A 27,841-nucleotide genomic window follows, 5' to 3' on the forward strand; every position below is an offset into this window, starting at 1 on the left:
CCAGCAGACTAGGGTTAAAGGGGCTCACATGATGTGCTGCGATTCAGGTGCCGTTCAGCTGACTAATGGCAGTTAAGGATCCAACACCTCTGAACCCTTGCAGCCCTGCGATGACAAGCCAGCCAGGCTCCCAGCACTGTCCCTGGGCAGGGTACAAGCAGCTGCTCACTGCTTTGCAGACTGCCTGCCTGGCTTCTTTTCCTGCTGCCCTCGGCCGCTGCCTGGAATCCCTCGGCCGCGGCCTCCGAACACACCTGGGGAAGAGGAAAGGCAGGGAGAGAATGACGCCAGTCAGCAGCAGTGGCCCCCAGCTCTGCAGACCCCTGCGTGACCCTGGAGGGCAAGCTCCCATTCCCCAGCCTCCTCTGCCAAGTCAGCAGAACCTCCCAAGCTCCTGCTTTCTAGCCACCCCCTCCCAACTAAAGGGGCTGGCAAAGGTTATTCCAAGGCTGCTACACTGACAGGAGCAGGGTGCCGTAGCCCTTACTAGCAGACTAAGCCGTGACCGTAAGCGCTAGGGGCTGTGTCTGTAGAAGGCAACAAGCGACCGAGAGAACCGATGCCCCGGTGAGACCAGGATGCTCCCTCTCAAAGTGCCCCATGAGGAATGGAGCAACCCAAGGGAAGCAGGACTAAGCCACTGTCTAGGCCAAGCTGAAGAAGATACAGGACAGACCCCTGCCTGGCTATGCCTGGCTTCTGCACCTGTCTGCACTGGGGACAAGGGGCAGGTGACTGGACACTGCGATGGGGTCCTCAGCCACATAGACAGCCGGTCAGCCCTGACCCAGCTGTGCCCAGAGCCGCTCCACTGTGCCCCAAACTAAGCTGGCTTACTGTCAAACCTCTCCAGGGTTATTGGGGTGTGCCAGCAATGGGGGTATTCTGGGATTCACCCTGCCTACCCCTGCTGCAGGGATACCAGGCCTAGGGGGTGGGAGCCCAAGACAGGCCAGGCTGCCCATCTTCTACCTGGGGCCTTGCCGGGCAGTTACCACATGCTGCTTGTGCTCAGGGCCTCAAGTGAGGTGCTAAGTCCTCTCCGAGAAGCTGACACTGGACAATTGTGCTCCTTTCCTCCCCCCGGCCAACAGGGCAGGAGACCAAGGATCACCCATGTCGAGAACAATAATGCTTTCAACTCTATGCGCAACAACAGCCTGGCGTCTCCCTCCTACCATCTTAGTGAGGCGGCCTTCCCTCTTAATGCTTCCGTGACAGCAGCCAAACTGTTTAGCTAATTAGCAAATGCTAAAGCTTCTTTCAAATATTCCATAAGCTAATTAAAGTTACACAAAGCATCAGGGAGCTCCTCCTCCGACGGAGAAGTCAACTTCACTCCCCACAAGGTAGATATTTCCACAGCGCAGGGCATGAGAGGAACTGCTTCATGCAACGTGTTTACCCAAACAGCCTAGAGCAGCTCTGCCAAGTGCTTTGGCCACCAGCGCAGGAGGGAGGAAAGAAAAAAGGCGCCTTCACGTTCTAAAGGTCACTTCTGCCTCTCGAGAGCTCGGAGGGAGCAGCTGCAGCCTGAGTTCTGTTCCACCAGATGCTGCCTGAAGCTCCTGCAAAACGGAGCCCCCTTGGCAAGCCCCAAGCTCAAGCCATCTGACTGCACGCAGCCTCCTACCCGCCCCTGCACCAGCAGCCAGAGATGAGGCTGCGCCAGGGACAAGCCTGAGACACTCCACGCAAACAAGGGTGTAACCCCTTCTCCGCAGCCCCGCAGCACCCAGAGCTGGGCTTGCATCACTGGGCACCTATGCCATGTCAGCACATGGGCCAGGACACCCGTTGGGGCAGCTTCACAGAGGGCCCACAGAAGGGAGCCCACAGCTTCACCAGGTCCCACGAACAACAGGTGGGGAGCAGGATGGGAGGGCAGCAGTCCCCGGGCCTGCAGTAGAGCTTGGGGACTGCTGGGCAGGGAAGGGAACCCCAAGCAGAGATCTCATAGTTTCATAGTTTCTAGGGTCAGAAGGACCTGAGTAGATCATCTAGTCCGACCCCCTGCCCCGGCAGGAAAGAGTACTGGGGTCAAATGAGGTGTTCACCTAACCTCTTGATGGCAGCTGCAGCCCTGACTGGTTTCTTGGAGGGTGGGGGAAGGGAGGGGCATTCAGAGAGGTAAGTGGCACTGCCGCCATGTAGCACACCCAGGCCCTTCTGGAGGAGGTACAAGAATGCAGACGCGCAAGCCGGACTCTGCTCAGGGAAGAGATAAGGGGAGGGAACGGCAGGGCGCTCCAGGAGGCAGAGAACACCCCTCTCTACACCAGTCAGAGCCCAGGCATGTTTAGGCACAGCCTCTTCTCACGGCCTCAAGCTGATGCGCCAATAAAGTGACAGCCTGACACTCGGGCAAGAAGCAGGAGTGTGCGGCTCACCCCAGACACGTCCCAACATGCTGGCCCCAGAGGAGTCTGCTGTGGTGAAGTTCAGGGAGGTGCCTGGTTATCTCCTACCCAGCTGGGCAAAGAGGCAGGACCCTCTGTCCCCTTGGCCCTCCCCAGGCCAATCTGCTTTGCTGACAGACCGACCATGAACTCACTCCTCAGACAGGCCCTTCACAGAACTGATCTCTCCCTCTCCCAGCGCTCGGCTGAGCAGTGACAGCCAGAGCCTGGCTCCACCCCACCGATGCCTGAAGAACAAACAGCTCGTTACCTCGCCCGGTGCCTCCGGCTCCACGGCCCTTCTGCTGCTTCTGCTGCTGCAACCCACCGCGGCCCCTGCCCTTGGACACCACCTCCTCCTTCACCATGTCGATGATCTCGTCCGGGATGCGCAGATACTTGATGGTGCTGCCGCGAATGTAGCACTCTGGCATCCTCCAGAACTTGTCCCCGTCCTGGCAGGAAGAGTGAGGGTTAGGCTGGCACAGGACCCCAGCGCACGCAGCCTGCTCTAGGTACCCAGCTGGCCCCACTGTTTCATGGAAGTCACAACTCTTTTAAAACCATGATGGGGCCTCATTGGCAAGGCTGGGTTTCTCCACAATAAATGCAAGCCCCAAACCTGGGGGAGGGGACTTCCCCATCTGCCTTTGCCATTTCAACACAGCAGCCCCAAGGCAGATGGAACAACCTCCACCACACACGCAGAGAGACAAAGGGGAGGGGAGAGGCCTTTCTCTACCACTACCCTAGGGATACTCTGCAGATCACTGACAGGGACCAAGAGCAAGGGTGGAAAGGAAACACGGGACAAAGGGAAACACGATAGCTTAGAACAGCCGATTTGCAGGCAAAAGGACAGGGCTTTGCTAGCAAAGGGAGATTTTCTGCTTGGGAGCCCCAGCAGGGAGGGGCCCAGCAGCTCCACCCCTCTGGCAGCATCCAGGGTGGTAATACAGGCCTCGAGGGCTGTGTTGATAGAGGCTCCAGAGAGCAGGGTGAACATGGGGGCTGATACCCACAGGCACATTTGGGAGGAGGCAGGGGGGTGCAGCAGCAGAGCCCAAAGACCAGGTTCAGAGCTAAGTCCTGGGGCTGCCCTAACATGCTTGGTTCATTTGCTTCCTCAGGAGAAGAGTTTCAAAACCTCCTGAGGACGCTGCCCCTGGAATGCGGCGCCTAGATCAGCTCGGTGGTGGGAACAAGGGAAGTCACGGACATGGCTGAGCTGAACGGCTGCCCAGAACAGGCTGGCTCGTGATGTCACTGGAGGAGGGGAGAAGAGATCCCGCCCTGCCTTTGTTAACTTGTACCGTGCTCGACATGGAGGAGGGAGCTTGCTGCTACACAACTCCCAGGACGCCACGGCGCATGTGGACATCCGATTCTGGAATAACTCACTTGGGGTGGGGGGGCCTAAACAGGGACACAGACCTGGCTGCAAGCCAATTGTGCCCACAGGGGTTATCCGAGAGCTGCTTGTTTGGAGGAGCTGTAGCACATGAGGCAGGCACACTGGGAAAACAGCTCCCTTCCAAAGCCCGCTCAATCCTCCCCCACCCAGCAGCCCCAGCACCAGACACTGAAACCCATCAGGATCCTTCACTTCCTTGTTTCTGGATTCTGAAAAGCAAACAAACAAACCGCAGCACGGAGCCAGCCCAGTTTACTGCTCTGGGTGTAGCTCTGTGCCACCCAGCGGCTGACTCCAGGAAACTAGCTAGGGAGCCACAGCAGCGTGTCCCATGGAGGCCTGGCTGCCTTCTTCTCCCTGGCGTGTGTATTCTTTTAGGTGTCAGCTGCATCAGCACCAACAGCAGGGTGGCCACGGCCAACTCGCTGCTGCAGGAGAAACAGAGAAAGGGCGGCCTGGGGGGTCACCGCTTCTCACACTGCAGCAGTGCAAAGCCTCCCCAACTTCCTGCAGGAACTCCAGCAAGAGACAGCATCACTTCTGGCACAAGCATGCACGGCTGCGAAACCAACATGGCTCTGGGCCTTTACCACCCAGCTCCCAGGCTCTTACCCAAAGTCTTGACCATCCTCTCTCTTGATTATTTAATGGGGAAGGGGCCTTCCACTGTGGTCTACCGTAAGTCAGAGCCAGGCCAAGGTTATGCAGATTTGCCTTATGACAAGCCACCACACCCAGAGAAACAGCTCTTCTGGGAAGCAGCTACCTTGCTGTGGGATATTGCCCTTGCCTGGAACTGGGATACAATTCCCTGGGGTGGAGACAGATTTCCCGGGGGCTTGTATCATGACTGCCATGCTTTCCTCAGAGCCTCTGAGGCTTTGTCATTTCCCTCTAGATGCAGGTCAAGTGGGAACTGCTCTGGGAAGGACCTTCCCCTCCACAGACCTTGGTCCTCATAGAGTAACTCTCAAAAAGCTATTGCTGAATCCCCTCCAAAGCTTCTGTGACATCTCTGCCAATGAGGAGCAGGATATTACAGGCAGGGAAGTGGCAGAAGAGATTTAGAAGCAATTAAAATTTGATTTTCATGCAACTATCCCCGGACAGAGCAGGGGAAGCCCCCACAGTACACAAAACACATCCCCGCAGGATGAAGAGGCAGAGGTTCTCAGTGGGAACAGCCAGCTCCTGGGCTGTAGCAGAGGGCTGGGGATCAGGGTGTTTGCCTCACCACCCTATTAGGCAACCCCAGTAATGCAGTCTGATCCTGCCAGGCCAGTCTGCTGGATTGAACAAATAGGAGGAAGATTTCCCCCTGGTGGCAGGAGCCTAGTCAGCCAATAAAAGGAAACACTAATAGCTCTGTGTGGGTGTGAGGACTGTCCTAACAAATTGGTTTATGGACCCGTGTCAGAGACCAGGTTATTCCACAGGGACTGGCTCAGACTCATACAGCAAAACTTGGGGCTCATCATGCACATGGACATCAATTCAAACACAAGGTTTTCACCCATGCCAGCCAACAGGGAGCACAGGAGGAGCTTCTTTCACACTGCAGCCATGGTCCTTTGGTGATGCAGGGACATTGCAGTGTGAGGAGACAAAGAATAGAACTGTGCTTGAATTACAGCAAAGCAGGGCTGGAGGGGCCCTGCAAGGTCATCTAGGGAATATGGATGTTGGTAGAAAGAGTGCTGGCAGGGAGATGGTGCAGCACTGTACTGATTTTTTCCAGGTGCGAACTGCTCGGTGCCCTGGAGGAAGCCTGCTAATCCTTCTACCTTCACAGAGACACAAAGCAAGCCCTGCACTCAGTAATGCCCCACTGCAAGCCCAAGCACTTGTGATTGGTGTATCAATGACACAGCCTGTGCTGTGCAAGCACTGACAAAGCAGCACAACCAACCACCCCACTGCCCAGTCAGCAGGACGCACAGACTTCTGCCATCTGCAGTCTCCTATTGCAAGCCTGGCTGGGCATTGAAGGGAGCGAGGATGGACAAGTCGCGAGGATTACATGGTGTATCCCAGCCAGGCAGCACCTGATTGTGTTGAGCTCTGCAAGTTTCCCTGTAGTGTTGTCAAGAGAGAAGGCAGAAGCCCTTGCATGCCCTTGGCCAGGTGCCCTCAGGACTTGCCAGAGGAGGCAGACACCAGGCAAGCGCAGCTAATACAGGTAGGCAGAGTCGCTTCTCTTCATCACAAATGGTTTTCATGGACAGATGAGAGTTAAAAGGAAGTTGAACCACACAGGAACTACACCAATGAGACCAGTGTCTAGGAAAGGTGAAGCAGGATTAGCGCCAAGTGTGGCTGCACTGTGCAGCTGAGCCAGATTCAACACCAGCACACTGAGGCCTCCCACTCAGCAGCAGGGTAGCAATGGTCCAGGCAGATTCAGTCCGTCTCATGAAGTGTCCATGTCACCCTGTCCGACACGCGCCTCTTGCCCTCCTCCTTGGACCTCGCTTCCTCTGAATTTGAAGGCAAGGCACACCTCCTTTTGCAGTCACATCACCCAGCTTAGAGAATAGGCACTTCCCTCTCATGAGTTTATCACTAGCTCCTCTGCCTGTTGTAGCACGCGTAAAAGCGCTAATTTGTACTTGACAGACACTCACTTTTACATCTCAGGTGTTAAACTTTACAGGGAAAATACCCAACAGACTGACTGCTATCAGACATCTCTCACAGACACAAGCTGGAGCATGAGCTTGCTGGAGTGGAGCACAAGGAGCAACCAAACCAGCTCCAGCCAGCAAGGGGATTTCTGGGGCAGACCACCAGCAAAGGCAGATAAACAGGCAGCACTTACCCGGGATGTGCAGATGACTTCTCGGAGGTTGATGTTCATCCAGTTGTCGCAGCTTACCAAGTGACCATTGTAGGTCTCACCATTCTTCAATTCCACCAGCTGAAAACACAAGGAAATTAAATAAAACAACCAGCAACGCAGGAAATGAATAGCAGCGATCACAGGCAACGTGCCCAAATCCAGGGTATACTCGGGTGAGAGGCTTCATCATCATCACACTTCGGCGCACAGACTCGGTAGCAAACTTCCAGATCGGCGCATGATGATGAGGCTGTCTAGATCAGCCCGTGACAACCCCCCAGCCTGAACAGTCTATGATTTAGGAGAAAGTTCCTGCAGACGCCCGCCTCTGCTCCCTGGCTAGAGCTGCTGCCCTGCGGATAATGGGCCGAATCTCCTCCCGCAGGCAGACGCCGCTTGCGACTGCATTGGTTCGCCTGGGCTGCGGCAAGAGGAGACTTGCGCTCCCTGAGGCTGCACTCCAGGACACCAACCCTGGACCCGAGTCCTGGCCCGGGGCTAAGAGAGTCGGTCAATGCAATGAAAGCAATGCACCCCGAGGCAGCGGGTCTCGGTCTCCCGCACGCCAGGAAGGGCCGGGCCGCACTCACCATGGGGTGGTTCTGCGCTGTCTTCAGCAGCGACAGGGGCAGCTGCAGGGAGAGAGAGAGACGGGGTGAAGCCGCGCCCGCCCCGCACGACGGACCTGGCCCATGCGCGCAGCCCCCGTCCCGCACGCGCGGGGCCCCGGGGGAGGGCTGCACCCGCCCCGCACATATGGACGCCTCCCCTCACCATGCTGCCGCTTCGGCCGCCCCGCTCCCACTTCCGCTTCCGCCGGCCTCGGCGCCGCCCGGGCTGCCAACGAGCCCGGCTGCCGGAAAGCGCCGCGCTGCCTGTACGACAGTGCCGCAACGCGCCTCCCACAGTGCACCGCGCGCCCCGCGGGTGTGTGCCCTCCCACATGTGAACCGCGGCACCGCAGGTGTGTACCCCGCCCCCCGATGTGCACCCCCCAAAAGGTACAACCCCCCAGATGTGCACCATCCCCCCGGATGTGCACCCCCCAAAATGTACAACCCTCCCCAGATGCGCATCACTGCATTGCTGCGCACCACGGATGTGACCACGCGCCCAGATGTGCAAGACCGCACTCCCGTGCGTCACGGGCGTGCACCACCAGGCACCCCACATGTGCATGGCTGCAGCCCAGCTGTGCAGCACTGTGCACTACCGCACCAGCAGCGGCGGCTCGTGCAGAGCGCTGGGAGCGGACCCCAGGCCGGAGACGCGGCGACGAAGCCGCAGCAGCGCCCCCTGCGAGCGGCGAGCCGGGCTCGCGGGCGGACGCTGCCCGGGGGCGAGGGAGCGAGCGAATCGGTGGCCGCGCACGCAGCGGAGCGGAGCGGCTCTCGCTGCCCTCCGAGGCCCCCGCCTCGCCTCCCGCGCGCGTCTCGGGGCAGGGAGGCCCCGCGTTCAGCAGATCCTCCCGCGCGGCGGCCCCGCAGTGCTCCCCCCGCAGCCCGGCCCCGCACGACGCCCCGTCGGAGCCTTTCAAACCCTCCGACGTCTCTGCTCGGTGGCACCGACCCGGCACCGCGGATCCCACCGCGGCTCAGCCAGGATCTCACGGGGTCGCCAAGCCTCAGCCCTGGACTCACGGGGCTTCGCAATGACCGCAAGGGACCTCGCTTTTTTATTTTGGCAATATATCTATCACTCACCCCCCCCGCGTCCCGGGAGTATGGGGGGAGACGAGCGCAGGCCCAGCCCCGACTGCATCCTCCCCGCCGGGCTAGGCCTACCGGGTCCTGCCCCTCCCCGGAGACCGGGACCTGCCGACCCGGCGAACTACGACTGGGTTGCCCCCACGGAGGGCGGCCAACCCGGGGGGAGCAGAGCCACTTCCGGCGCGCGGCGCAGACAGGCCGGAAGCGCCGAGGCGCTCTGGGTGCGGGCGGCGCTCGGTGGTTGTGGGCGGGGCTGGCCGGGGGGCGGGGCGGGGCGGGGTGGGGCGCGGGCAGTGCCGGGGCCGCGGCGGAGCCGGAGCCGCAGCACGATGGAGAAGCGGCGGCGGCCGGTGGTGGTGACGGGTGAGCGGCCGAGGGGGCGGGCGGCGCCGCTGGCAAGGGACCCCTGAGATCGGCAACTTCGGGAAAGTCCCAGAGAGGCTGTGGGGTGTGCACGGGGGTATGCATGTGTGTGCATGGGGGTTTGCATGCAAGTGCACGGGGTATGTGCGTGCATGGGGGTGTGCAGGCATGAATGGAAGTGTCTGTGCAGGCGTGTATGGGGCATGTGCACACGTGTGCAGGCTGCGTGAATGCATGTGTGGGCGCTCGGTCCCCTCCTTGGGGCAGGCCGCAGGCTCCCTGCCAGCGCCCGGGGCCGTGGCAGGTGTCGGCTCGAGGGGGCGCGGCCCGGGGCACTGCGGGCAGTGGGTCCAAGGGTCCGGCCCCGGGGCAGGAGGTGACCGCTGCGCTTCACCGGGGTCAGAACCGGCTCCGCGCGGGACGAGAACGTCACTGGCGCCGGGACCCCGCACGAGAAGGGGGCGGCGTGTTTATGGCGGCCCCGGTTGAGGGGTCCCCATGCCCTGTCAGGATGCTTTGCTTCCCGTTCACCTGCGGCCCGTGGGCTCCGGCAGCCGGGTCACCTGCCTGTGGGGCCGGGGGTGACATGAAAGTTTGACTGGACTCCAAATCCCGTGGAGCCCTGGTAGGATCAGCCCCATCCCCGGCCATATCCCACCAGACAGGACGCAGCTTGGAGAAAGTCGCCCCTAATAGGACAGCTCCTCGTACCCCAGAGATCCTTGTACGCTAACAGAGATGTGTGCGTGTGTGAAAGTTCAAATCAAAGTCTATCGATGGATCTTTGCACACAGATGAATTGCTTAACCTTTGCGTGCAGGCTCAGCCCGAGGGGTTATGAGTTACTCGTTAACCCTGAGTTATTCATTAGAAAGCAGGCGAAGGGGGCAAGTCCGCTCTGCAGCATCGTCCTCGCTGTTTGCGTTCTCCACTGCCCCGTTAAAGCCTAACTCCAGCGACGGGAGTCGCAGGGCATGTTTGGCGAGGAGGTCGCTGGCAGGCGGGTACGTTTGTGGGTAGGATCCAGTCCCGTAACGAAGCTGTTCTGTAACGGGAGCCAAAACCATCCCGGGATGGGGGGAGGGACACGCTCCTCAAGGGGAAGAGCAGCGCCCAAGACGACCTGTTGCCTGTGTTCAGTCCGGAGGTAACGCGCGTACTTCCCACCAGCCCCACTTTTTGGAAGATGGCACAGTTTCGACCTGCTAGTCGGATATAAATGATCCAGAACTTGGGACTGGAGGAGGACGCTGTAGTGTGCATAAGCAAGCCTCCCCACCCCCCGCCCCGAGACGTGTTTAAAACAGGAAAGTTCAAGCCACTTTGTACCTTGAAGTCTGGCCAAGCCTGCAAGAGTCTCATAGTTTCATAGTGGTTAGGGGTCAGAAGAAGTCGTGTCCTCACTGTGTCGTTCCTGTTGTTGTTTCAGGGTTTGGTCCATTTGGAGAACACGCGGTTAATGCCAGCTGGATTGCAGTTCAGGTAACCACACCACTCAAACCCTCGGCGTGTTTCTGCCATAACCCCTTGCTTGCAAACCCGGAGTTTGTGACTGTATGGTATGTCCTTTGCCAAGTGGTGCTCCCAGTATATCGGCCGTGGCGTGTGGGCCCCAGGTGCTGTGATCACCCCACAGCATGTTTGATTTGTCTGTCAAAACCCAGCCTTCCCTGGGGAAGTGGGATTTTGCCCCACTACAGAACCAGAGTTAAGTAGAACGAGGGAGTCACAGAATGACTCCTCGAATACCATCCTTTCAACTGTTGCTTCCCTTCCTTACCCCTGCCACTGACCTGAAAATTGCAGAATACTGGGGGAAAGGGGTTTTGGGGATTTAAAAACCTGAGACCCTCCTCCCTTGCCCAGATCTGTGTAGGTTTTAGTGCATGGAATTCATAAGGTCATGTCCCATCTCTACCATGAGTAAAGGCCATGGGCATGTCACTTAACCCCTGCTTACCTCTGAAATGTGAGTAGGATTCGGCATTCCTGCGGGGAGCGTTTACAAAGCGGTGTTACTACTTGAGCAAATCATTACATAGGAAGCTTACGCCCTTCGTGCTCTGCCTGCGTGCATGGTCATACGTGCGCCTTGATGTACGGTCTTAAAGGACGCACGCTAGATGCCAGCAAGAAGTCAGGCTCTGTTAGTGCTTCCGTGAGCGGAGGAGTCCTGCTTTCCTTGCAGCGCCCTGCTTCAGCATCCGCTTGCAAGAGCTTCGCTAAGGGGTACATCTCTGTACAGTTGCCCAGGAAAATAGACATATTTTATTCCCCAGCCAGCCTCCATCCCCCGCAGAGCTCAGGGTTTAATGTATTCTGCAGAAGGCTGGTAAATTAAATCCCAAACTAGAATCCATTCCAGTCAACTGATGGGGGCTAGCCAGCTGTCTAATGCTGTGACTTTTACAAGCAGACTGAACCTCCGGCACCGTGGGCTCTTTGGGGCTGCGTGAACTTCGGAGATGGGGTTTGTTCAACCCGAGGTCAGGAAAAGTGTGTGCACGTGTGCGTGCGTCTGCAGCGACTATCATCCGCTATTAGGTGGTGGGGCCGGCTGCCCCTGCCCACCTCTCGCTGGCACGAGGGCAGTTATCCCTGGCAAACCACTTCTTCTGTGGACAAGGGAGGTTATATAAAGGGGCCAGCGTGTCTCCGGGGTGGCGGAGACAATGGAGTTGGTGACTTTTCTTCTCTTTAGAAGAGTGAGTCAAATCTGATCTGCATCGAGAGAAGATTTTAAGAGAATTCCCTTAGCCTTAAGCCACGGTTGCTTGCAGTAGGTGAAGGAATGGAGAATATTGCCGAAGAATCTCGTGACAGGTTGTCTAAGAATACTGAACTTCAGTTTCTTTTTTTGGTAGAATTTCTGCCACTGGTTTTGGCAGATTCTGCCTCAGAATCCCAGAAAACCAAACTTTCAAGCAGCGAGGGAGGGATTTGCCTTTTCCCAACTCTGTTCCAGTGCCGAGAGGCCCAGACAAAAAGGAACAGCATGTCTTTTGAACACGTGCAAGTTGGGCATTGTGCAAGTTTCAGACAGGGGACTTCATGGAGCTGAGTGGACACAAAGACATGTGTCTGAGTTTCTGAATCCCAGACGGTGTGATCTGCATTTTAATAGAAGAAAAATCAATTAAACAATCTTTGTAAATCCTTCCTAGCTCTAGGGCTAAGCTAGTTCTGGTTTATTACATCTTTTATTATCCTGCATCATGAGGATACAATTCTCTGCTTTTCTCTCCAGTTCTTTTGGTTTTGTGTGGTTTTTTGTTTGCATGTAGGACATAAATATGGTTTGTTTGGTTTTTTTGTGTGTGGGGGGGGTTGTTTCTTTCAAACTGCAATGACTTATTTGCTCCTGAAAGCTAAATTATTACTTGCATTTGGTAAAATAGACTCTATCTTAAATAATCATTGTGGCTTTCTAATAATGTGAAGTTCACTGCTTTTTGCTTTTGTGCAGATGAGGAGAGAGACCAGTTCTGTAAACAAGGTTGGAGGCTAGGAGCTGTGCACTACACTGTACATACACACATACATTACCTTTTACGAACAGAAGTTCAGCTCTGATTGCATGACCTTTTTTGTAAAAAAAGGTCCTTATTACGGACACCCCTAAAATAATGGATTATGGACACCCCTAAAATAATGGGTTTTATATGAAATAGAGGCCTTGTGTCTCCGGTTTACAGAGCTGGATATATACTAGGTTGTTTAAGTATCTTATTTTCTTTTAATTTTCTCAGCTGTGTTCTGTGGGTGAGCTGTCGAAGCTAGGTTTTATCCAGGCCTTTAAACAAATAAAAGAAGGGAAGAGAGAGAGAGAGAGAAATAACGTTGAAACTAGTTTCCTGTTTGCTTAAATCTTCTGGCTCACCCCTCGCATCAAAGAGCCTGTTTTCTGTACAGAGGTGTCCAGGTCAGCTAGACACAGGTGTGCCCTGTGGACTGTGAAGCTAATTGGCTCTTGCGTTCGTCCCCTTGAAATGTTTCTAGCTGAGCTGGAGGATGAGAAGAAGGGTCAGGGTGCATTTTGACATTACTAGGGACAATTGCTGTCAGGGTGTCTAGACAGACCTGATAAGGATATTAAAGGCTCACAAAGAAGCCCATTGTTGAGGGGTCGGGGAATCGGTCAAACGTGTTCGTTTTTCTCTATCTGTCAGGTACACAGGGCTGCGGATAATAAGTTGTCTGGGGGGCCAAAGGACGTTTTTATTATTGAATAGAAGTGTGCACATGCTGCAATCAGTTACAAAAATTGTTAGCTGGAGTTTGTAAAGCAACATTTAATGTAAATGATGAAGGGAAGCGGAGTAGTCGGCTGCTAAATGCTCCCAGCTGAAAGTCGCAGCCTGGAGCGCTGCACCCGGTGTGTGAACATCCACGCGGTGATACAAACCCGCACGGCTCTCAAAGGCAGAAGTCCCACTTCTTAAGGGGTTTTTTTTCTCCCCCCATGTTTTCGGGAGTGCAGATGCAATGCTCCGGAGCGTTAGGAAGACTGGCTCATATTTAAGTGTTTCCACACTATTTATTTCACAGACCTACTGAGTGGAAGGTGTACAATTGTGCGAACAGATCTGTATAAAGAAGATGTGGTGAAACATCACTTAGCATCCATCTCAAGTAATGAATGTCTGCGCGCTCCAGACACTAATCAATACAGCAAGCCTTTAATATCAGGCTTGCCCTCGGAGCCATCGCAAGTGATTTATCATTGTTGTTGCTCAGACCTGCTGGTCCATAAAAGTCTGCCACTCGTCTTTTCTGGGGCTGTTCGTAATCTTGTTAGTGTGCGTAAGTGTGCACGAGCGTTTGCATCGCGAGCACAACGCCAGTAAACCAACTGGCCCCACTGATAACTGGAGGGAAACAAGAGTTGTGTTAAATATTTACATTTAGATTGAAGTCAAGGGGGAAGATTTGCTATTTATGGAATTAAATAATAAACTTCAGACTAAGGCAGCTAGTCCTCTCTAGTCCTGGAACAGGGTGCGCTGCTTCGTGGTCTTTCCCCACCCCCAGCCGGCCAGAGAAACCAACCTGGGAATTCCCGGGATTTTGCATGTCACGTTTTATCTCCGGGAGGAGGATTTTTTGGGCGTGTTCGATGATGAGGAAAACGTGACTGGGAAGTTGTGCCTTGTCTCACCTCCCCAGAATGGCTTGGGCTTAAATGCCCAGAGAGTTTTGTGCCTTGTGGGAGCTGGCCGGGCGGAGTAAGGCTGCTCTCCTGTTCGCCCAGTATCTCCACGTGGACCAAACCTTGGGAGCTCCCTGTAAAGGCCCCTGGGCTTCGACCCCTGCAAAGATCCCAAGCAGCATCGGCGGCTTTTAAAATAAGAGCCAGAAAACAAACTGCTCCCCCGCCCCGGTCTACACAGCTGAATTGAACTTGGCTTCACCCCTCGGTATTTGCACAGACGTGTTGGAAGCCCAGATAAATCAGTAGGGAACTGTTCAGTCCCATTTCCAAGGAGCCAGCCGGGTGCCGGGTTTTCATGCTCTAATATCTGCGTGGGGGCTTCTGAAGGTGTAAGGGGCGGTTCTGGATGGGGTTGAAGAAGCTCCCCTGGACGCGCTCCCCGCCTTCATATCCAAGCCTTTTTCGTCTTCTCTGCAAAGAACTCCTTGAGCTGGCGCTCGCCTTGGAAGTCTGAGGATGGGTTTATTTTTATTTTATTTTATGTAACTAGCTGGAAGCTAGAACAGTGGTTCGGCTGACGCTGCAGCGAAAGCAAGCAGCCGCACACTCGGCAGCGGTGTTTGACCCTCCGCTAGGGACACCTCGCACAGGGCCTGATCCCAACAACACACAGATGCTGTGCCTTGACACCCTAAGCCACTCTGGCCATTGCAAACCTTAGCCAGGATAAGTGCAGCTGAAGCCTCATCCAGAAAAAGAGGAGGTGACCAAGCGAGTACATGGTAATAAATTATAATCCACACTCCCAACTTGACTCTCCAAGCGGGGCTGAGGTGCAAGCGAGTCTTCAAAGACCAATTCAGAAAGAAGCATCTGCTCCCTCGTTCTGCTGCGGAGAAGGTTGCGAGGCCAAGTTCTTAGATGCCGCTTTGCTGGCCTGGCGCTCGGACATCGGCAAGCAAGTTTCCAAAAGCGCAGAGGCCTTGTTTCCACTGGTGGGAGGGGAGCAGGCACGAGTTTGCTCCAGGCACGTTGTAGCTTCAGCGGGAGTTAGCAGTTAGGTTACAGCCCAATGCAGGGCGTGATGAGCTTGCCTGGCCTTCGCTGGCCTTTTACCGAGTTAAATCAAATTACCTCGCTCAAGGTAACACGTTAATTCCAGTCCCAGCAGCAGTACGTATGGCTCGGGGTCCTAAGCCGCTTTGGGAAAGTGCTTCCCGACTGCAGTCTGCGGCGTGGCTTCGGAGCAGATGTAGCGTGCAGGCTCTCGGGCTTGCTGAAGTCGATTCCTTTTCCTGGGAGGCTTCGGAGCACGGCGGCATGACCCTCCCTACAGTTCACGGCATGCTCGAGGGTTGATGGCTCTGGAAAAAGCTTCACTTCTGATGAGGCAGGGCTGGATGGTTGCAGTACTCCTGACTTCAATCTTGCTGGTACGATGAGTACATCAAACCGGGGACCCCCAAGGAAGAGCAAGGGAGCAGAGAAGATCAGACTTGCCTGTTTGGAAACCAACCACAAAGCAGACCCAGGGAATGGATGCGCTGCGTTCAGCAGCTAAGCTGTGAACAATTTCCATTATAAAGGAGTGGGTAAAACTAATCGTGCAGCATCTCGAGCTGGAACATGGCCATGACCTCGTGCTGCGTTTGGAGAAAATCTTTGCTACATGTTGTAATGATGAGACACTACTTCATTCTGGCTTGCTTGATTGAAGCGTACGACTTTCCCTCCCCTCCCCAGTGAATTTAGGAGCAGTTCTCACCAGCGGTCTAGCTGATACACTCAGGGCTTTTCTGAGATGTTTAAAGCAGGGCTCTGGCCGCCTTTTGAGCCTTTTGATCCAGCCCGCAGGCATAGGGCTTTGGGGCACTGGCCAGTGGGCAGCTTTGGTGGCAGTGTCCTTCCTTGCGCTGGCAGAGGTGATGCAGGTGCTTTTCCCATGCCAGTGGCAGCTGGATGCCGGCACCTGGTGGCACACCGTTGACCCCAACTAGGTTAATCCAACCCTCAGCCTTAAAAGGTTGCTGAGCTGGTTGAAAGGAAACTATCCCTGGCATACTTTGATTTGTTTTTTCCACATTTATCTGTCTCCTCTTAAATATGCAGAGCCATCCCTGCGCACTTCACATGCTTGCTAGGGGGCACGGGGCAGTCTCCACTTCCACCGTTGCCCCAGATTTCTGATACTTGTATAAAGCCACTTCTGGTTTTCAAATATGTCTTGTTCTGCATGCAAATAAAATAGAGCAGCACCCTAAATCTCTGCTCATAATAATTAAGAGTGCTTTAGGACCAGCGGAGCTGCTGCGGCTGCCTGAAAACAGATCTGATGTGAGACGAGAAGCAAGTAAGAACATGCAGAACATGCAGGTGACCCTGACAGCCGTGGGGAGTGTTGTGAGCGCAGCCAGTTGGCTTGAGCTCCCTGAAGCGCCTGTGCTTGCACAAAGCGGTTGTTAACGCATTACCTTTTGGCTGGCTGCGCTGCCGGGCCATAGCCAAAGGTGAAGCATCAAAGCGGGAGTTGAGAAACTTTCGGCGACAGTAGGCAGCAGCAGCCCCTGTCTTCCTTTACTCGCTGTCCACACAGAGAAAGGTGCAGCCGCCCGGTGCACTTCTGTCAGTGCTTAATAATGCTTGCATCAGGAATTCAGTGAAATGAAAAAGTTACTAGGTGGGTGTGGAAGAAGGTCACAAAAAATCATTGCGATGTTCCTCTTTCCGCAGTTGCAGGGCTCCACGTGCTGGGCTGCAGCTGGGGACCGTGGTCAGTTGTTCCCTTCCTTAAAGTGACGAGTCTTAGGTTTTTCCAGTTGTGCTTCAGAACCAAGCAGCACAAGAATCGTGCATATTTTTTCCTCTTCCTGGCTGTGAGCATTCAGGAAGGCTTAGCTGGTCTGATCTGCAGCTGTAGTTACGGTTTGGTGTCTGATTTCTGTTTGCATAAGAACGTTATGTTATAGGGGAAAGTTTTGACTAGAGCAAAACGTCAGTTCTTCAAATGAATTTAAGAAACTCAGAGACTGCCACTGTCTTGCATTTAGACTCTTTTCAGTTTCCAGTGACACATAAAGCCTTTACTGTTCAAAAGCAGGCAGAAGGCAGAGCAGATTTGCACCTTACAGACACTCACTTTATTTTACTGCCCAGGAGACGCACGTTTTCTTAAAAAGAGGGGCTGGGCCCTGCAATGGTAAGTTAAGCTCAAAGTTTTAGATTCCAATTTTAAGAAACTGTCAGCTGTCCTGCTCACTAAATAAGCTGATTTTACCTGGCTTGCTTTAGGATTCATTTGCTGGCTGGTTAAGTAAACGTACAGTTCCTGTAAACAGAGCATACAGCCACCGGGTCCGTGCCAGGATTCATTCTGAAGTGACCAGATGGGATCCGTACTTCAACACCCTCTCAACTCTGCATCTCGCGTGTAAGAGCCACATGCTTTGGGCAGTCCCCAGCGCCGCACGAAGCCGCCGCATTTACTTCCTCCTGTCCAGCCCTGTCAACACACAGCTTCACTGGGCTCGCTTCTGCCCATAAACGGCGGATGGCTGAAGTCCCATCCGCAGCAACGTATCTCTGCAGCTCATAAATATCTGAATAACCCCCGTGGCTTAGGAGATCTCTTGACTGTGTTGGTTTGTGAGCCAGGCCCTGAATCTGCAGAAGGACTCAGCTTCCAACCTCTCCCGGCCCCTCAGATCCCTAAATACCTCCACGCCGTGCGCCTCGCATAGCTCTCATGAGCAGCGACTTGTGAGAGGAGCGCACCTGCTTGGAGCTCAGTGCCGTTTGCACAACTGGGGGCTCATTGCAGCCTTTCTACCTAGTCAAACAAAGAAATGTCAGAAGTCCTACATCTTCCGAGCACGGGACAGTAAACTGAACGTTGAAAATACTGGCAGTGAAGTGTTCCACTATCGAACCAAAATCCACTGAGCCAGCCGAGCCCTCCTGCGTGAAATGCAGTGGTTTCTTCACCTTTTTAGGCTCGAGGCTAAGTCTCGAGTTGCAAAGAGCTCAGACCACGAGAGGTCGGGATGTTTATAAGACTGAGTTCCTGTTTGAAATCTCTAGGTTCATCTTGTGAATCGTGTTTGCACACCTAGTGATGCTGACACTGGGTGGCACCACGCAGCACCCGTGGAAGGATCTCACACACCCTGGTTGAGAATCACTGATTTAACCAAACTGCCCTGGTTGTGTTAAGGTTCTTTGGGTCAATGTGATATCTTTGAGTAGACCAACTAAATAGTTGGAAAAATCATTCTTTGCAAGCTTTGGGGCACAAACACCCTTCTTCAGGTCTGGGGAGAGGTTGTCGGTGTGTTTATGCAGCTGGGCAACCCGTTTTACCTGCCGCGCTCTTCGCGGATGGCACGGGGGCAAATGCAGCAACGTCTGTGACAACACAGCTGTGCCCAGGTGGCATCTCAGAAAGGGAATAGTGAAGAGTTTACAATTACTGCGGGCAGTAAGTAAACTGCATTCAACTCCAGGAGCGTGCTCTGTGCACACGTATCTGTTCGGGAGTCACAGCTTCTCGCCGAGGTGCTGGGACCCTAGCTGAGCTCTGAGGTCTTTGAACAACAGCAACTGTGGAAGCTCAAGCCGAGGGTAGTTAGAAATCCCGTGCATCCAGGCCCAGGCATGGATCTGTCTGGTGTAGTCAGATAAGAGGCTGGGCCCCGATGGTGGTTGTCGTGAGAGCCCGAACGCTTCAGGGTCGCGGGAGGCAGGTGGAAGTGGAAGTTGGTGCACGCCGGCTCTCAGCGTGGCACGCTCTGTGCTGTGTGCTCGGTCGCTGGGGAGCGCGTCCTGGGCAGATCTCTTCCAGGAACCGGGGGCGGACGCAGGGGACCGCTGCCGTTTCCTTCCTGCCGTGAGCAGGGGGGTGCGGCTCCAGCGCTCTCCTTTTCCTTTTCAGGTTTCCTTTGGCTCAGAAAAGGCCTCTCCCTCCTCACTGCAACATGGGGGCTTGTGCCCTGCTAGAAAGCCTGGCTGCGCTTTCCCGCTTGTCTTAACATTTAGTTTTGACACCCTGGAATTCCAGTTTGGTTTCTGGGGCAGCTAGCTGCAGTGATCCAGGGGATCACACCCTGGTTTCCACTGCAGCGGGGGATCATTTCTTGACTATCTTCTGTTTTAACTGAGTTCTCCCTAGTAATCGTACGTGAGTTTCTGTCACGCTCCTGCCACTTTCTCTTTCAATTTTGCATGTGGGAATAAACTCGGAAGCTAACAGTGCATGTCTGTTCAGCTGAAATTCAGTGTCCAGGTGTCCAAAATGAGGAGGTGATTTTTAGTCAGCATTGTAAAGTAAAAAAGCAAAAAAAAAGACGTGTTGTGGTATACAGATCAGGCGGGAAATGAGCTAAATTGCAGGACTCTGTACAAATGTGCTGGATGGTGCAGGTAGCTCTTCTCTGTTTTAGACATTAGGACTATGTTTTTGATCCTGCCAAAATGAAATGAAAAGCCACGAACGTATGCAGAGGGTAAGCGCGCCATGGCTGCGTCAGTTCTCCGTAGGAGAAGCTCTGCGTTTGTCGTGTAGAGTCCCTGCCTCGTGGTGCTACAAGCCGGAGGCAGGGGTTGTGGTCTCTTCTGCATGCCGGGAGGTAGGAGCCCCCTCCCCGCTCCCACCTGGGGAGAGATCCTCTCTTCACGGCTGGGGCCCTGGCGTGCTGCTTCCAGCCCGCGGTGGCTGGCAGGACGGCGCAGGAACACTGCCCCTTTGGGTCTCATCGGTCCCAAATTGCAGAGTTGCAGCGAAGGGATCAGGGTCTGTCTGCACTAAGAGCAGGGAGCCATTCTGACTCCTTCCGTGCATGCCAGAGAAAGGCATGCTCGCAACAGAGTGCTTCTGGCTTTTATATCTTTTTTTTTTTTTTTTTTTTTTTAAATCTCTTCTCCTGCGTTCATATCCGATCACTTTGGTATTTTGCTGCCTTCTGTTCTCAGGAGCTTGAGAAGCTGGGCTTGGGAGACGGTGTGGATCTGCACGTGTATGAAATCCCAGTTGAATACCAAACTGTACAAAGACTAATTCCTGCATTATGGAAGAAGCACAGTCCACAAGTGAGTGAGTAAAAGGGGAACTGAGAACCGAAGCCTGCTGTCCGTGCTGCCAGGAGCGCAGGGTTCTGGTGTCAAGTCCAGTTTCTAGCACGTGTTCAAATTCGGGCTGATCCCTGGGCCAGTCCTTCTAGCGGAAGTGCAGGAGGTTGAAGAACAGACCAAGGTACTGGTTTGTAGGAGCGCTTGATGCTAGGAGGGCAGTCTAAGCACCTTGCCGCTCACCTGCGCCACCTTGGCTACTCTGTCCCTGGCACGTTCGGTCAGTCATCTCCACCGCCCGTCTGACCTGTGTGAAAGGGTCTGATTGAGTCTCCTCCCCCACGCACCACCGGACACGTACGGCAGGGCTGTCTCCCCCCACTCCCCCTGTCAGTAGCTCTAACTTGCTTCCTTCCTCTTGCAGTTGGTAGTTCACGTGGGTGTTTCGGGCATGGCTACTACCGTAACGCTGGAAAAATGCGGACATAACGTAGGCTACAAAGGCTTGGACAACTGCCGGTTCTGCCCCGGCTCCCAGTGCTGTGTAGAAGGGGGTCCAGAGTGCATCGATTCCATCATTGACATGGATGCAGTGTGCAAGAGAGTCTCGACGCTCGGGCTTGATGTTACAGTGACTATATCCAAGGATGCCGGCAGGTACGGGGTGGTGACCAGCAGGGAAATGAGCTCGTGCTCTCGTGCGTGTTCCTTTCTTGCGGGGCAAAGTTCAGGCTTGGGTTCAGCAGTCATGTGCCTCCTGGGACCACGTTCCCACTGCCTCAGCCTGTGATGCTCACACTGGCACACCCACTTTGCACAGGCATATGCGGCTACATAGAGCGCAGGGCGGTAGAGATTCAGGCCTTTCATCGCCGAGAGCATTTGACCTCCCACTCCCTTGTATTGCAGTACAGGCCGTGGAGCAGATGGCCCCATGAACACCTTTGGATGTGCCTTTTTGGTTTTCCTGAGGCCTGGGATTGCCATTAAACTCCAGGTTGTGCAGTTACAAGTGCAATGATTTTGCTTTCTGGGGAAAAAGCTGCCTTATCTAGACTAGCAGCTTTAGGAATTGCCTCTGGGACCTGGCCAGCTGCTGTGGAGATGGTGACAGAGGCCAGAACAAGAGGAGCTTCATCATCCATTCCTGTTCTTTAACAGCTTACCACTGCTAATGAAGCAGGAGCTGCTGGTTATGCTCAAGACGACAGCAGCTATTGCACTGACTCGCCGTACTCTGACCAGTCTTACTCACCAGTTGTCATCTGTCACTAACTAAATAAGATTTTTTTTTTCTTGATTTCAGATACCTCTGTGATTTTACTTACTACACGTCCTTATACCAGAGCCGGGGCAGGTCTGCATTTGTTCACGTGCCTCCGCTGGGAAAACCCTATACTGCGGAACAGCTGGGCCGGGCCCTGCAGGCGATCATAGAGGAAATGCTGGATGTTTTGGAGCAGTCTGAGGGCAAAATTAATTGTCAGCATGAACACTGAAACTGGGCAGACGTCACTCCACTATTGCACTTCCAAGATAATTCCCTACTGCTAAAATCCAGGGGAATCCAGTCTGTCTGAAACGTGCACAGTAAGAACCCAGACTTGAGAATCAAGGTGAATTTCACTCGCAGAAATTGCCGTTCTTTTCTTCACATGTGTGCATTTCAGCTTAGGCGAAGGAGGATTCAAGGTCTCTTCCCTTAAACCACCTGCAACTACTTATGTCCTGAACTGGCTGAAAAGCATGTGCTGTATTTTCTACAGAGCTCACCTGTCAGCCGAATGACAGCTCCTGAACAATCTCATGCAGGCCAGATGGAAAGGTTTATACCTGGAATTGGAGTTCAGGTGCAGGGGATGGATAGTGCCTGCTAATTACTAGTCCTTAATTTAAAAAAGAAAAAGGAAAAAAAAAACCCCTAGGTTTTTAATATAAAAGGATAGCTGAGAACAGTTGGCATAGAAGGATCTGGGCGTGTCTTTGTGAGTAGCCTTTTTCCTTAAGTATATTTATTTGGTACACAAGTCACTAATTCTTCAGTGAAATCAGATGTGTTTTGGGCACTAAATCTTTCTCTTTTTTTTGCCAATCCTAAACCAGTGCGTTACTGTGGACCCCGTGAGGGCTCGGAGTAGGTCGGACCAGCCTGGGTGCTGCCAACAGAAGGGGTTTGAGATTCCTTGTGTGGAGTGCTCTGAGACATGATGTGGGGATGGCTTTTTGTATGTGGCACGTATCCAAAAAGCCAAATATTTCCAAATGTTTTTGTGTGTTTTTTTAATTATTATTGTGCTAATGCCACCTTTCTTGCTCAGACCAACTGTATACCTCCTGTACAAAGCACACTATCCCATTCCTGCACAGACCACAGTGTGCAGCAGGTGAGAGAGCTTCCCTCGTGACCGCTTTCTGCTTCGGGGATGTACTTTCCTAGAACCTTGGTGCTAGAAGTTACCCAGCCTTTACCTTAAAAGCATCTCCGTGCTTTCCTATTTCTTAATTAATTAATGGTAAATTTTCCTTCTCTTGAGAGGTTGGAGGTAGCATGATGTCCGAGCTAAATACTAGGTCACTCTCTTGATTTGTCTTTCATACGCACGTGCTAAAATGCAGCTTCAAGGCTGGACCATTTCTGCCAAGCCAAACACCCCAAAGTTTAACCTCTTCTGCTGCCCCAAACCGATTTGTTTGGAAACCTTAAGAATTGTACCTAAAATAGGCATTTCTGGGTTGCCTCTGGCCTCAGTTGTGGCATCGGGGCTCCTCGGTTGTGCCCTGCCAACTCTCCAGACATGGTATTGAGAAGATGGCTGCAACTTTCCAAGCCCTGGGGGGAACGTTACTAAGCCAGTGTGTGTGCACTCGACCTCCGAGCCATGGTTGTGGTGCGTGGTAGGTGCCAGGGTAACACTGGCTGTGGCTGGCATGTCCTCTCCGGGCACTGGTTTTGAATGAGAACTTCTACGACTAGTTCTAATGCTTTTACTAAAACGATATATTGACATAGATACACTTTGAGACTTGCTAGAAATGTCTGTTGCTATTTTTGAGTTCTTCAATTATGATGTTTCTGTCCTAGTATCTCTCAGTGAGAGCTGCCTTTTTATTGCTACTTCCCAACTGGAAGTCTAGAGACAAATGACATGCCACTTCTCATTTGCATTTGAGAGAGAGGATGGAGACTTCTGCAGCTGTGTTCAAGGCACCTCTTTTGCTAGAGAAGCTTGTCTGAATGTGTGTTTGGGTTCCTTTTAAAGTTAGTTGACCACAGAAGTGGTCGCCGTGTTTCTATACAGGCTCTTCTGGATCATGGAAGTGGCCTTAGAAGCAAGGGTACGTTCTCCTCCTTGTCCAGATGCAGAGTAGCACTTGTTCGAGAACCAGCAGCGGGGAAGACCCCAGCTTCCTGTCTAGTAATTTATTATATTTAATGCTTTGTTTAAATACCAGTGATTTTTACATGGTTTTTACCCACAGTGGAGTTACTTCACTTTTTCCTGTAGTCGGTAGGCAGCTCTGATCATCAAAATGTATCGACTGCTGAACTTCTTAAGAAGAAATGATTCATGTTTCCCCTGAATGTTGCAGGTGATGGGAGTCGTTTGCCGTGACACTGGTTCACCTACACTTAACCTCTCAGCTGCGAATAAAATAGGAGCAGGAGCGCCGCAGCTGGGGGAGGTGGAGTGGCCGTGGAAGTGAGACTCCACGTGCTGGTCTCTGACCTGGCTGCGGCGCTGCGGGCCCCAGGAAGTCACAGATGCGGCGTGGCGTGGCTCAGCAAAAGCCCTGCTCTCTGCAGAGTGCTGGCTGGCTCGTTGGAGCAGACGTCCCGTGTCCGTGGCACCCATTCAGCGGGTAAATCTCTAGCAGCTCTGGATCTAGGGATCATTGGCCAGGCTGGTGACCCTGTTCCGACAGACGTCTCCGGTGCTCAAGGAGGTGCGCGGGTTCCTCCAGCATTTCCCTGCTCAGTGCTCCGCACACCGTTATTGAGGGGCTTGTACACGCTGAGCGGAGAGCTTTCCTAGTGCCAGCGTTGCACGACACCCAGTGCAATCTGCTTGAGGCCAAGGGGTTGCTGCATGGAAGTCTCCGGAGCGAGGAGTGGAGAAGGGGGGAGGGATGTGGCTGTGCAGAGGGAAGACTACTACAGATTAGTTTTGCCAACCTGTAAAAGTCTCCCCTCCAGCACCCTCAGGCGGCCTTCTTGCCGCCGCCTCTTGCCATCCTCCTTGGAGAGGAGCTTCGATTTCAGTGATTTCTGCCTGCTCAAGGACTGAGAATTGAGCCTTTCCTGTCAGTCATATTTTTTTTTTATTTCCACAAATGTTCTTCACTTTATTTTGAGCTTTGTTTTAACTGTCTGCATCCCTTCACCGTTTGCTTTTGTAAAGCTTTCTGTGATCAGTTTTATTTACTAGAAAACATAATTTATTCTATAATCTCTTTGTTCTAAGAATTAGTAGTTGGAGATGATTTCTTGAAAGAGCGGGTGTCTTATGTTGTTAGCAGTCAAGTTTTGTATAGCAAAACTTTTTTAATTGTGACATTTAACTCATTTTATTTAATCCTACCTAAATTAAATACTTTTTTTGTTTTGTTGAATCTTTTTGTTAAACTCATTAACATGCAATGTGTTTCCTATATATACGTCTTTGGTTTGCAATCGCAACATAAAAATGATCAAAAGCTTCTCCAAACAGTGACTGTCGTGTGTAATGTTTGCTGTCTGCTTTCTCCTTCAGATCATTTAATAAACAGAACTATGCTAATTTGCATGGCCTGGAAGACCCATTGCCAACTACCAAGCTTTTCAAGTAAACGAAGGAAAGTCAGGCTGACTTCTCATTAGTTTACTTCATATTTTTACAGGGTAATAACTTGCAAAGCTTTAGCAAGGTCTTGTTGCAGCGCCGGGTTTGCTGTTCATCGCCTCTGCACAGCGCGGTTGGAGAGCTGGGGGGAGCAGGTTTGCAGAGAAGACAAGAGAATTGGGGAGGTTCCTCTGCACGGGGCCGGGTGTCATTTTATGCACTCGCCGAGCAGGGGGCGAGTGGGTGCCGTTTGGCACTTGGCTGTTTCAGTGTGAAAACAGTGGGGGATTGTGCGAAGCTACAGATACTTGTGTAGCCGTTCCAGAATCGGTGACCACAAGAGCGGGGGAAATCCAGGTTGCGGAAGTGCCCAGGAACGTACACGGCGTGATGGGAGGAGGCGTACAGCAGCTCCTGAACCTGAAGGATTCTGCGAATAGAAAGACTTGGGCGTTGGGAGCGTGCTCGTGAAGTTGAATGCTGCCACATGGGAGTGGGTGGCGCGAGCATCAGAGAGGGGATTTCGGAAGATGAAAGGTCACGCGTGGCGCACGTTTGTTTTTAGTGCGGCTCAGGTTCGGTCTCCTCTGGGCTGGGTAGTCGCAGGGACGATGGCAAAGGGTTATGGAGATGGTTAGAGGTGTTGAGAAGGACTGTGATGTGAGACTGAAAAGCATTTTCTGTGGAGGGGCCTGGGTGAGGGCTGCCCGGCCTCCTCCCCCTCTCCGCTCCACGGACAAAGGGAACATTAAGAATATATTTGAAAAAAATGCCACCTTCTGCATTTCACCTGGGAGCTGACTGCTGCTGGCAGGTGCTTAGCTAGCCCGTTGGTGCTGGTTTGGGTGCTGGCAACAGCACACACAGAGGCATCCAACTTTGTGGCGTAAGTAGGCTTCTGGCAGAAATCGAGACGTGATCTTTGTCCCCACGTAGCGCTGCGTGATGGAGCAGGGAGGGGTGGCACTCGCACAAGAGCAGCCCAAGACAGGATAATGGACTTGTTGGGCCAGAGGTCTGATCTAATGTGATAGGTTGTCTGCATTTCCATAGCACTTGTGCGGTAAGTACTTAGAGCAAGTCAAGAAAGGATCTCATTTACTTACCCAGGCAGCAAAAGGTTTTGTTTTTGCTTGGCTGCGACATCCAGACTTTGATGTGTTGTGTGTGGTCTGCCCGGCTTCCAGGAGCGTTAACGGCTCATGCCTCACTCAGCTGGCGGGCGGTAGCAAAGTCGCTGGCATGAGGTGGTCTGCCTGGGGTAAGGACTCGGGAGCGCCCAAGGCTGCAGACAAGCTAGCAGAAGGCACCAACTCCAGGATTTTTTCAGTGAAAAACGTAAGGCACTTGTCTGTCTGCCTGCCTGCCTGCCTGCCTTTCTTTCAGTATTGTGATAATCCTCATACTTGCCATATGTGATGGTATTCAGTGAAATGTGTTATAACAAGCAGACCCTTGAAAGGTGTAAAAGCAGTGACAAGGGGAAGACCTGCCTGGACCAGAAAAGGGGAAAGAGGTGGTAAAATATCAAAGAAATACCTTCCTCTGGCCCACTCCCTGTAGCACGAGCGAGAACAGCAGATTCTGGCAGCCCGAGGGTGCTCTGCTGCAGCTGAAGTGCGAGTCTGGATCTGTTTTAACTCCGTGTTTCTCATCTTTCGAACCAGTGGATGAACGGCCTCGCTCCAAGCGCTGCTTACCACTTCTGAGGGCTGGTCCAGGTTAGCTCACTCTGCTGACTCTTTTACAGCTGTCTTAGGCTGCACTTCATGCAAGCTTCCCGTCACACCTCAAATTCTTGTTGCCATGTCCCAGAAATCATTGCTAATGCTTTTGCAGTGGTGGAAGGTGCTTTTCTTTTCCAAACTAGCACTTGCAGTTGGATGGAGCGAATGGTCTCTTATCAGTGCAAAAATACGTGCTTGGTTTGCTAAATGTCCAAAGCAAAGCAAAACTCTCTCAAGGAAAGACAGACCCGTACCTGCTCTTGGGCCATTCAGATAGACTGTTAATCACTCGCCCAGTTGTTTGAAACGAGGAAGTTGCTGCTACTTAAAGATGTCTGTTGTGGATAGGAACAAAATACAAGAAACGAAACTAGTACACTGCCCTCCAGGTGACCTCTGTGCTACTCCTAATGCAGGTTTAGGTATACTATTGTAGCTTATTAAAATACCAGCTTACTTTAATGAACAGGGAGTGCCTTTCCTGGGGCTGGGCTTGCTTTTGGGATGCATGTGGGCTTGGGGAGGGGAAAACAGGGAGACTGGGCTCCTGCAGCTGGGTGTAAATTGCTGAACTGTTTTCCAGTGCCCTTTCGGTGAGTAAATTCTCTAGCAGCTCTGCACTGGACTGAGCTATTACAACCTCTGGAAAACCCATCCAGACCTAGTGAGAGCAGAGAAATTGCTGTTTTAGCGTGTGTGTGCACGCGTGTGGATGTGCACGCACACATGGTCTGTCTTGTCACTGTGCGTTTGGTAACCTGGCTGAGCTGCTGCTCCCATTTCTTCAGATGCTCTGTTATCTGTTTGGACTTCCCCGGTTATGCATGTTACGGCGTCACTTGGCCTTTCAAGTCCTCCTGTACGTCAGTTGTGGTGAAATCAAACACTTGTCTTTTCCGAGTATCTCAGGTGTTGCCTATCTTGTGCTTATCAGGACTCTTGGAGCTACAATTATAAATTTGTTGGGGCTTCTGTTTTACTCAGTGTGTTCTCGCAGTGCCTTGTAAAACCAAACAATCTCGTGTGTCACAAAAGGGCTGTGTAATGACGAGTGGTACCCTACGTACTTCAGCTTGCCATGGCTAGACTGGACTCTGTAATGGAAAATTGACACTGGTAGTTCAAAGTCAATAAAATGAGTGAACTCTTTGTCTCGGTGGTGTTCTTTGACGAGCTGTCCGGAAGGGCCTGCTCTCGGAAAGCCCCGTGGCGTGGTGTCCACGTGGGGTTTTTATGTCCTAGGCTGTGGCGCTCCTCTCCCTGCCCCCCCTGCTCCATCTGCCTGGAGATAGTTTTGCTGTTAAACCTCAGTGGCATCCTTCAGCTCCCTGCATAATGCGGGGACGAGTGTGTGGAAG

General features: G+C 53.0%; 2 protein-coding genes across 4 annotated transcripts; one reads left to right on the plus strand and one right to left on the minus strand.

Moving 5' to 3' along the window:
- Nucleotides 1–31: 31 nt before the first annotated feature.
- Nucleotides 32–7,597, minus strand: LSM4 (LSM4 homolog, U6 small nuclear RNA and mRNA degradation associated). Its single transcript, XM_090026997.1, has 5 exons — nt 7,427–7,597; nt 7,243–7,284; nt 6,632–6,730; nt 2,671–2,854; nt 32–254 (listed from the first exon to the last, which is right to left on the minus strand). Exons 1-5 carry the CDS (start codon nt 7,595–7,597, stop codon nt 166–168), a joined length of 585 nt encoding a protein of 194 aa, XP_089883123.1. The 3' UTR covers nt 32–165.
- PGPEP1 (pyroglutamyl-peptidase I) lies at nt 7,555–27,632 on the plus strand. Of its 3 annotated transcripts, none has more exons than XM_090026996.1 (5): nt 7,555–7,616; nt 10,154–10,206; nt 19,841–19,957; nt 20,361–20,593; nt 21,243–27,632. In XM_090026996.1, the coding sequence occupies exons 4-5, from the start codon at nt 20,388–20,390 to the stop codon at nt 21,433–21,435; spliced, it is 399 nt and encodes a 132-aa protein (XP_089883122.1). In that variant the 5' UTR covers nt 7,555–7,616; nt 10,154–10,206; nt 19,841–19,957; nt 20,361–20,387; the 3' UTR covers nt 21,436–27,632. The 3 variants fall into 3 exon arrangements, with proteins under 3 accessions (XP_089883122.1, XP_089883119.1, XP_089883120.1); XM_090026993.1 differs by lacking the exon at nt 7,555–7,616 and adding an exon at nt 8,642–8,724; XM_090026994.1 differs by lacking the exons at nt 7,555–7,616; nt 19,841–19,957 and adding an exon at nt 8,676–8,724.
- Nucleotides 27,633–27,841: the final 209 nt, after the last annotated feature.

Source organism: Crocodylus siamensis, chromosome 14, assembly GCF_052110815.1.
Source record: "Crocodylus siamensis isolate JL-2025a chromosome 14, ASM5211081v1, whole genome shotgun sequence".
Lineage (NCBI taxonomy): Eukaryota > Metazoa > Chordata > Crocodylia > Crocodylidae > Crocodylus > Crocodylus siamensis.

Bases quoted from the DNA above. Each gene is read 5' to 3' on its own strand.
- LSM4 (XM_090026997.1), bottom strand. From the start codon at position 7,597: ATGTGGGAGGGCACACACCCGCGGGGCGCGCGGTGCACTGTGGGAGGC. The intron at 6,731-7,242 runs GTGAGTGCGGCC...TTGTGTTTTCAG, and splicing joins CAGCGCAGAACCACCCCATG to CTGGTGGAATTGAAGAATGG. The intron at 2,855-6,631 runs GTAAGTGCTGCC...TCTTCCTGCCAG, and splicing joins AAGTCATCTGCACATCCCGG to GACGGGGACAAGTTCTGGAG.
- PGPEP1 (XM_090026993.1), top strand. From the start codon at position 8,691: ATGGAGAAGCGGCGGCGGCCGGTGGTGGTGACGG. The intron at 10,207-19,840 runs GTAACCACACCA...TTCTGTTCTCAG, and splicing joins CCAGCTGGATTGCAGTTCAG to GAGCTTGAGAAGCTGGGCTT. The intron at 19,958-20,360 runs GTGAGTGAGTAA...TTCCTCTTGCAG, and splicing joins GGAAGAAGCACAGTCCACAA to TTGGTAGTTCACGTGGGTGT.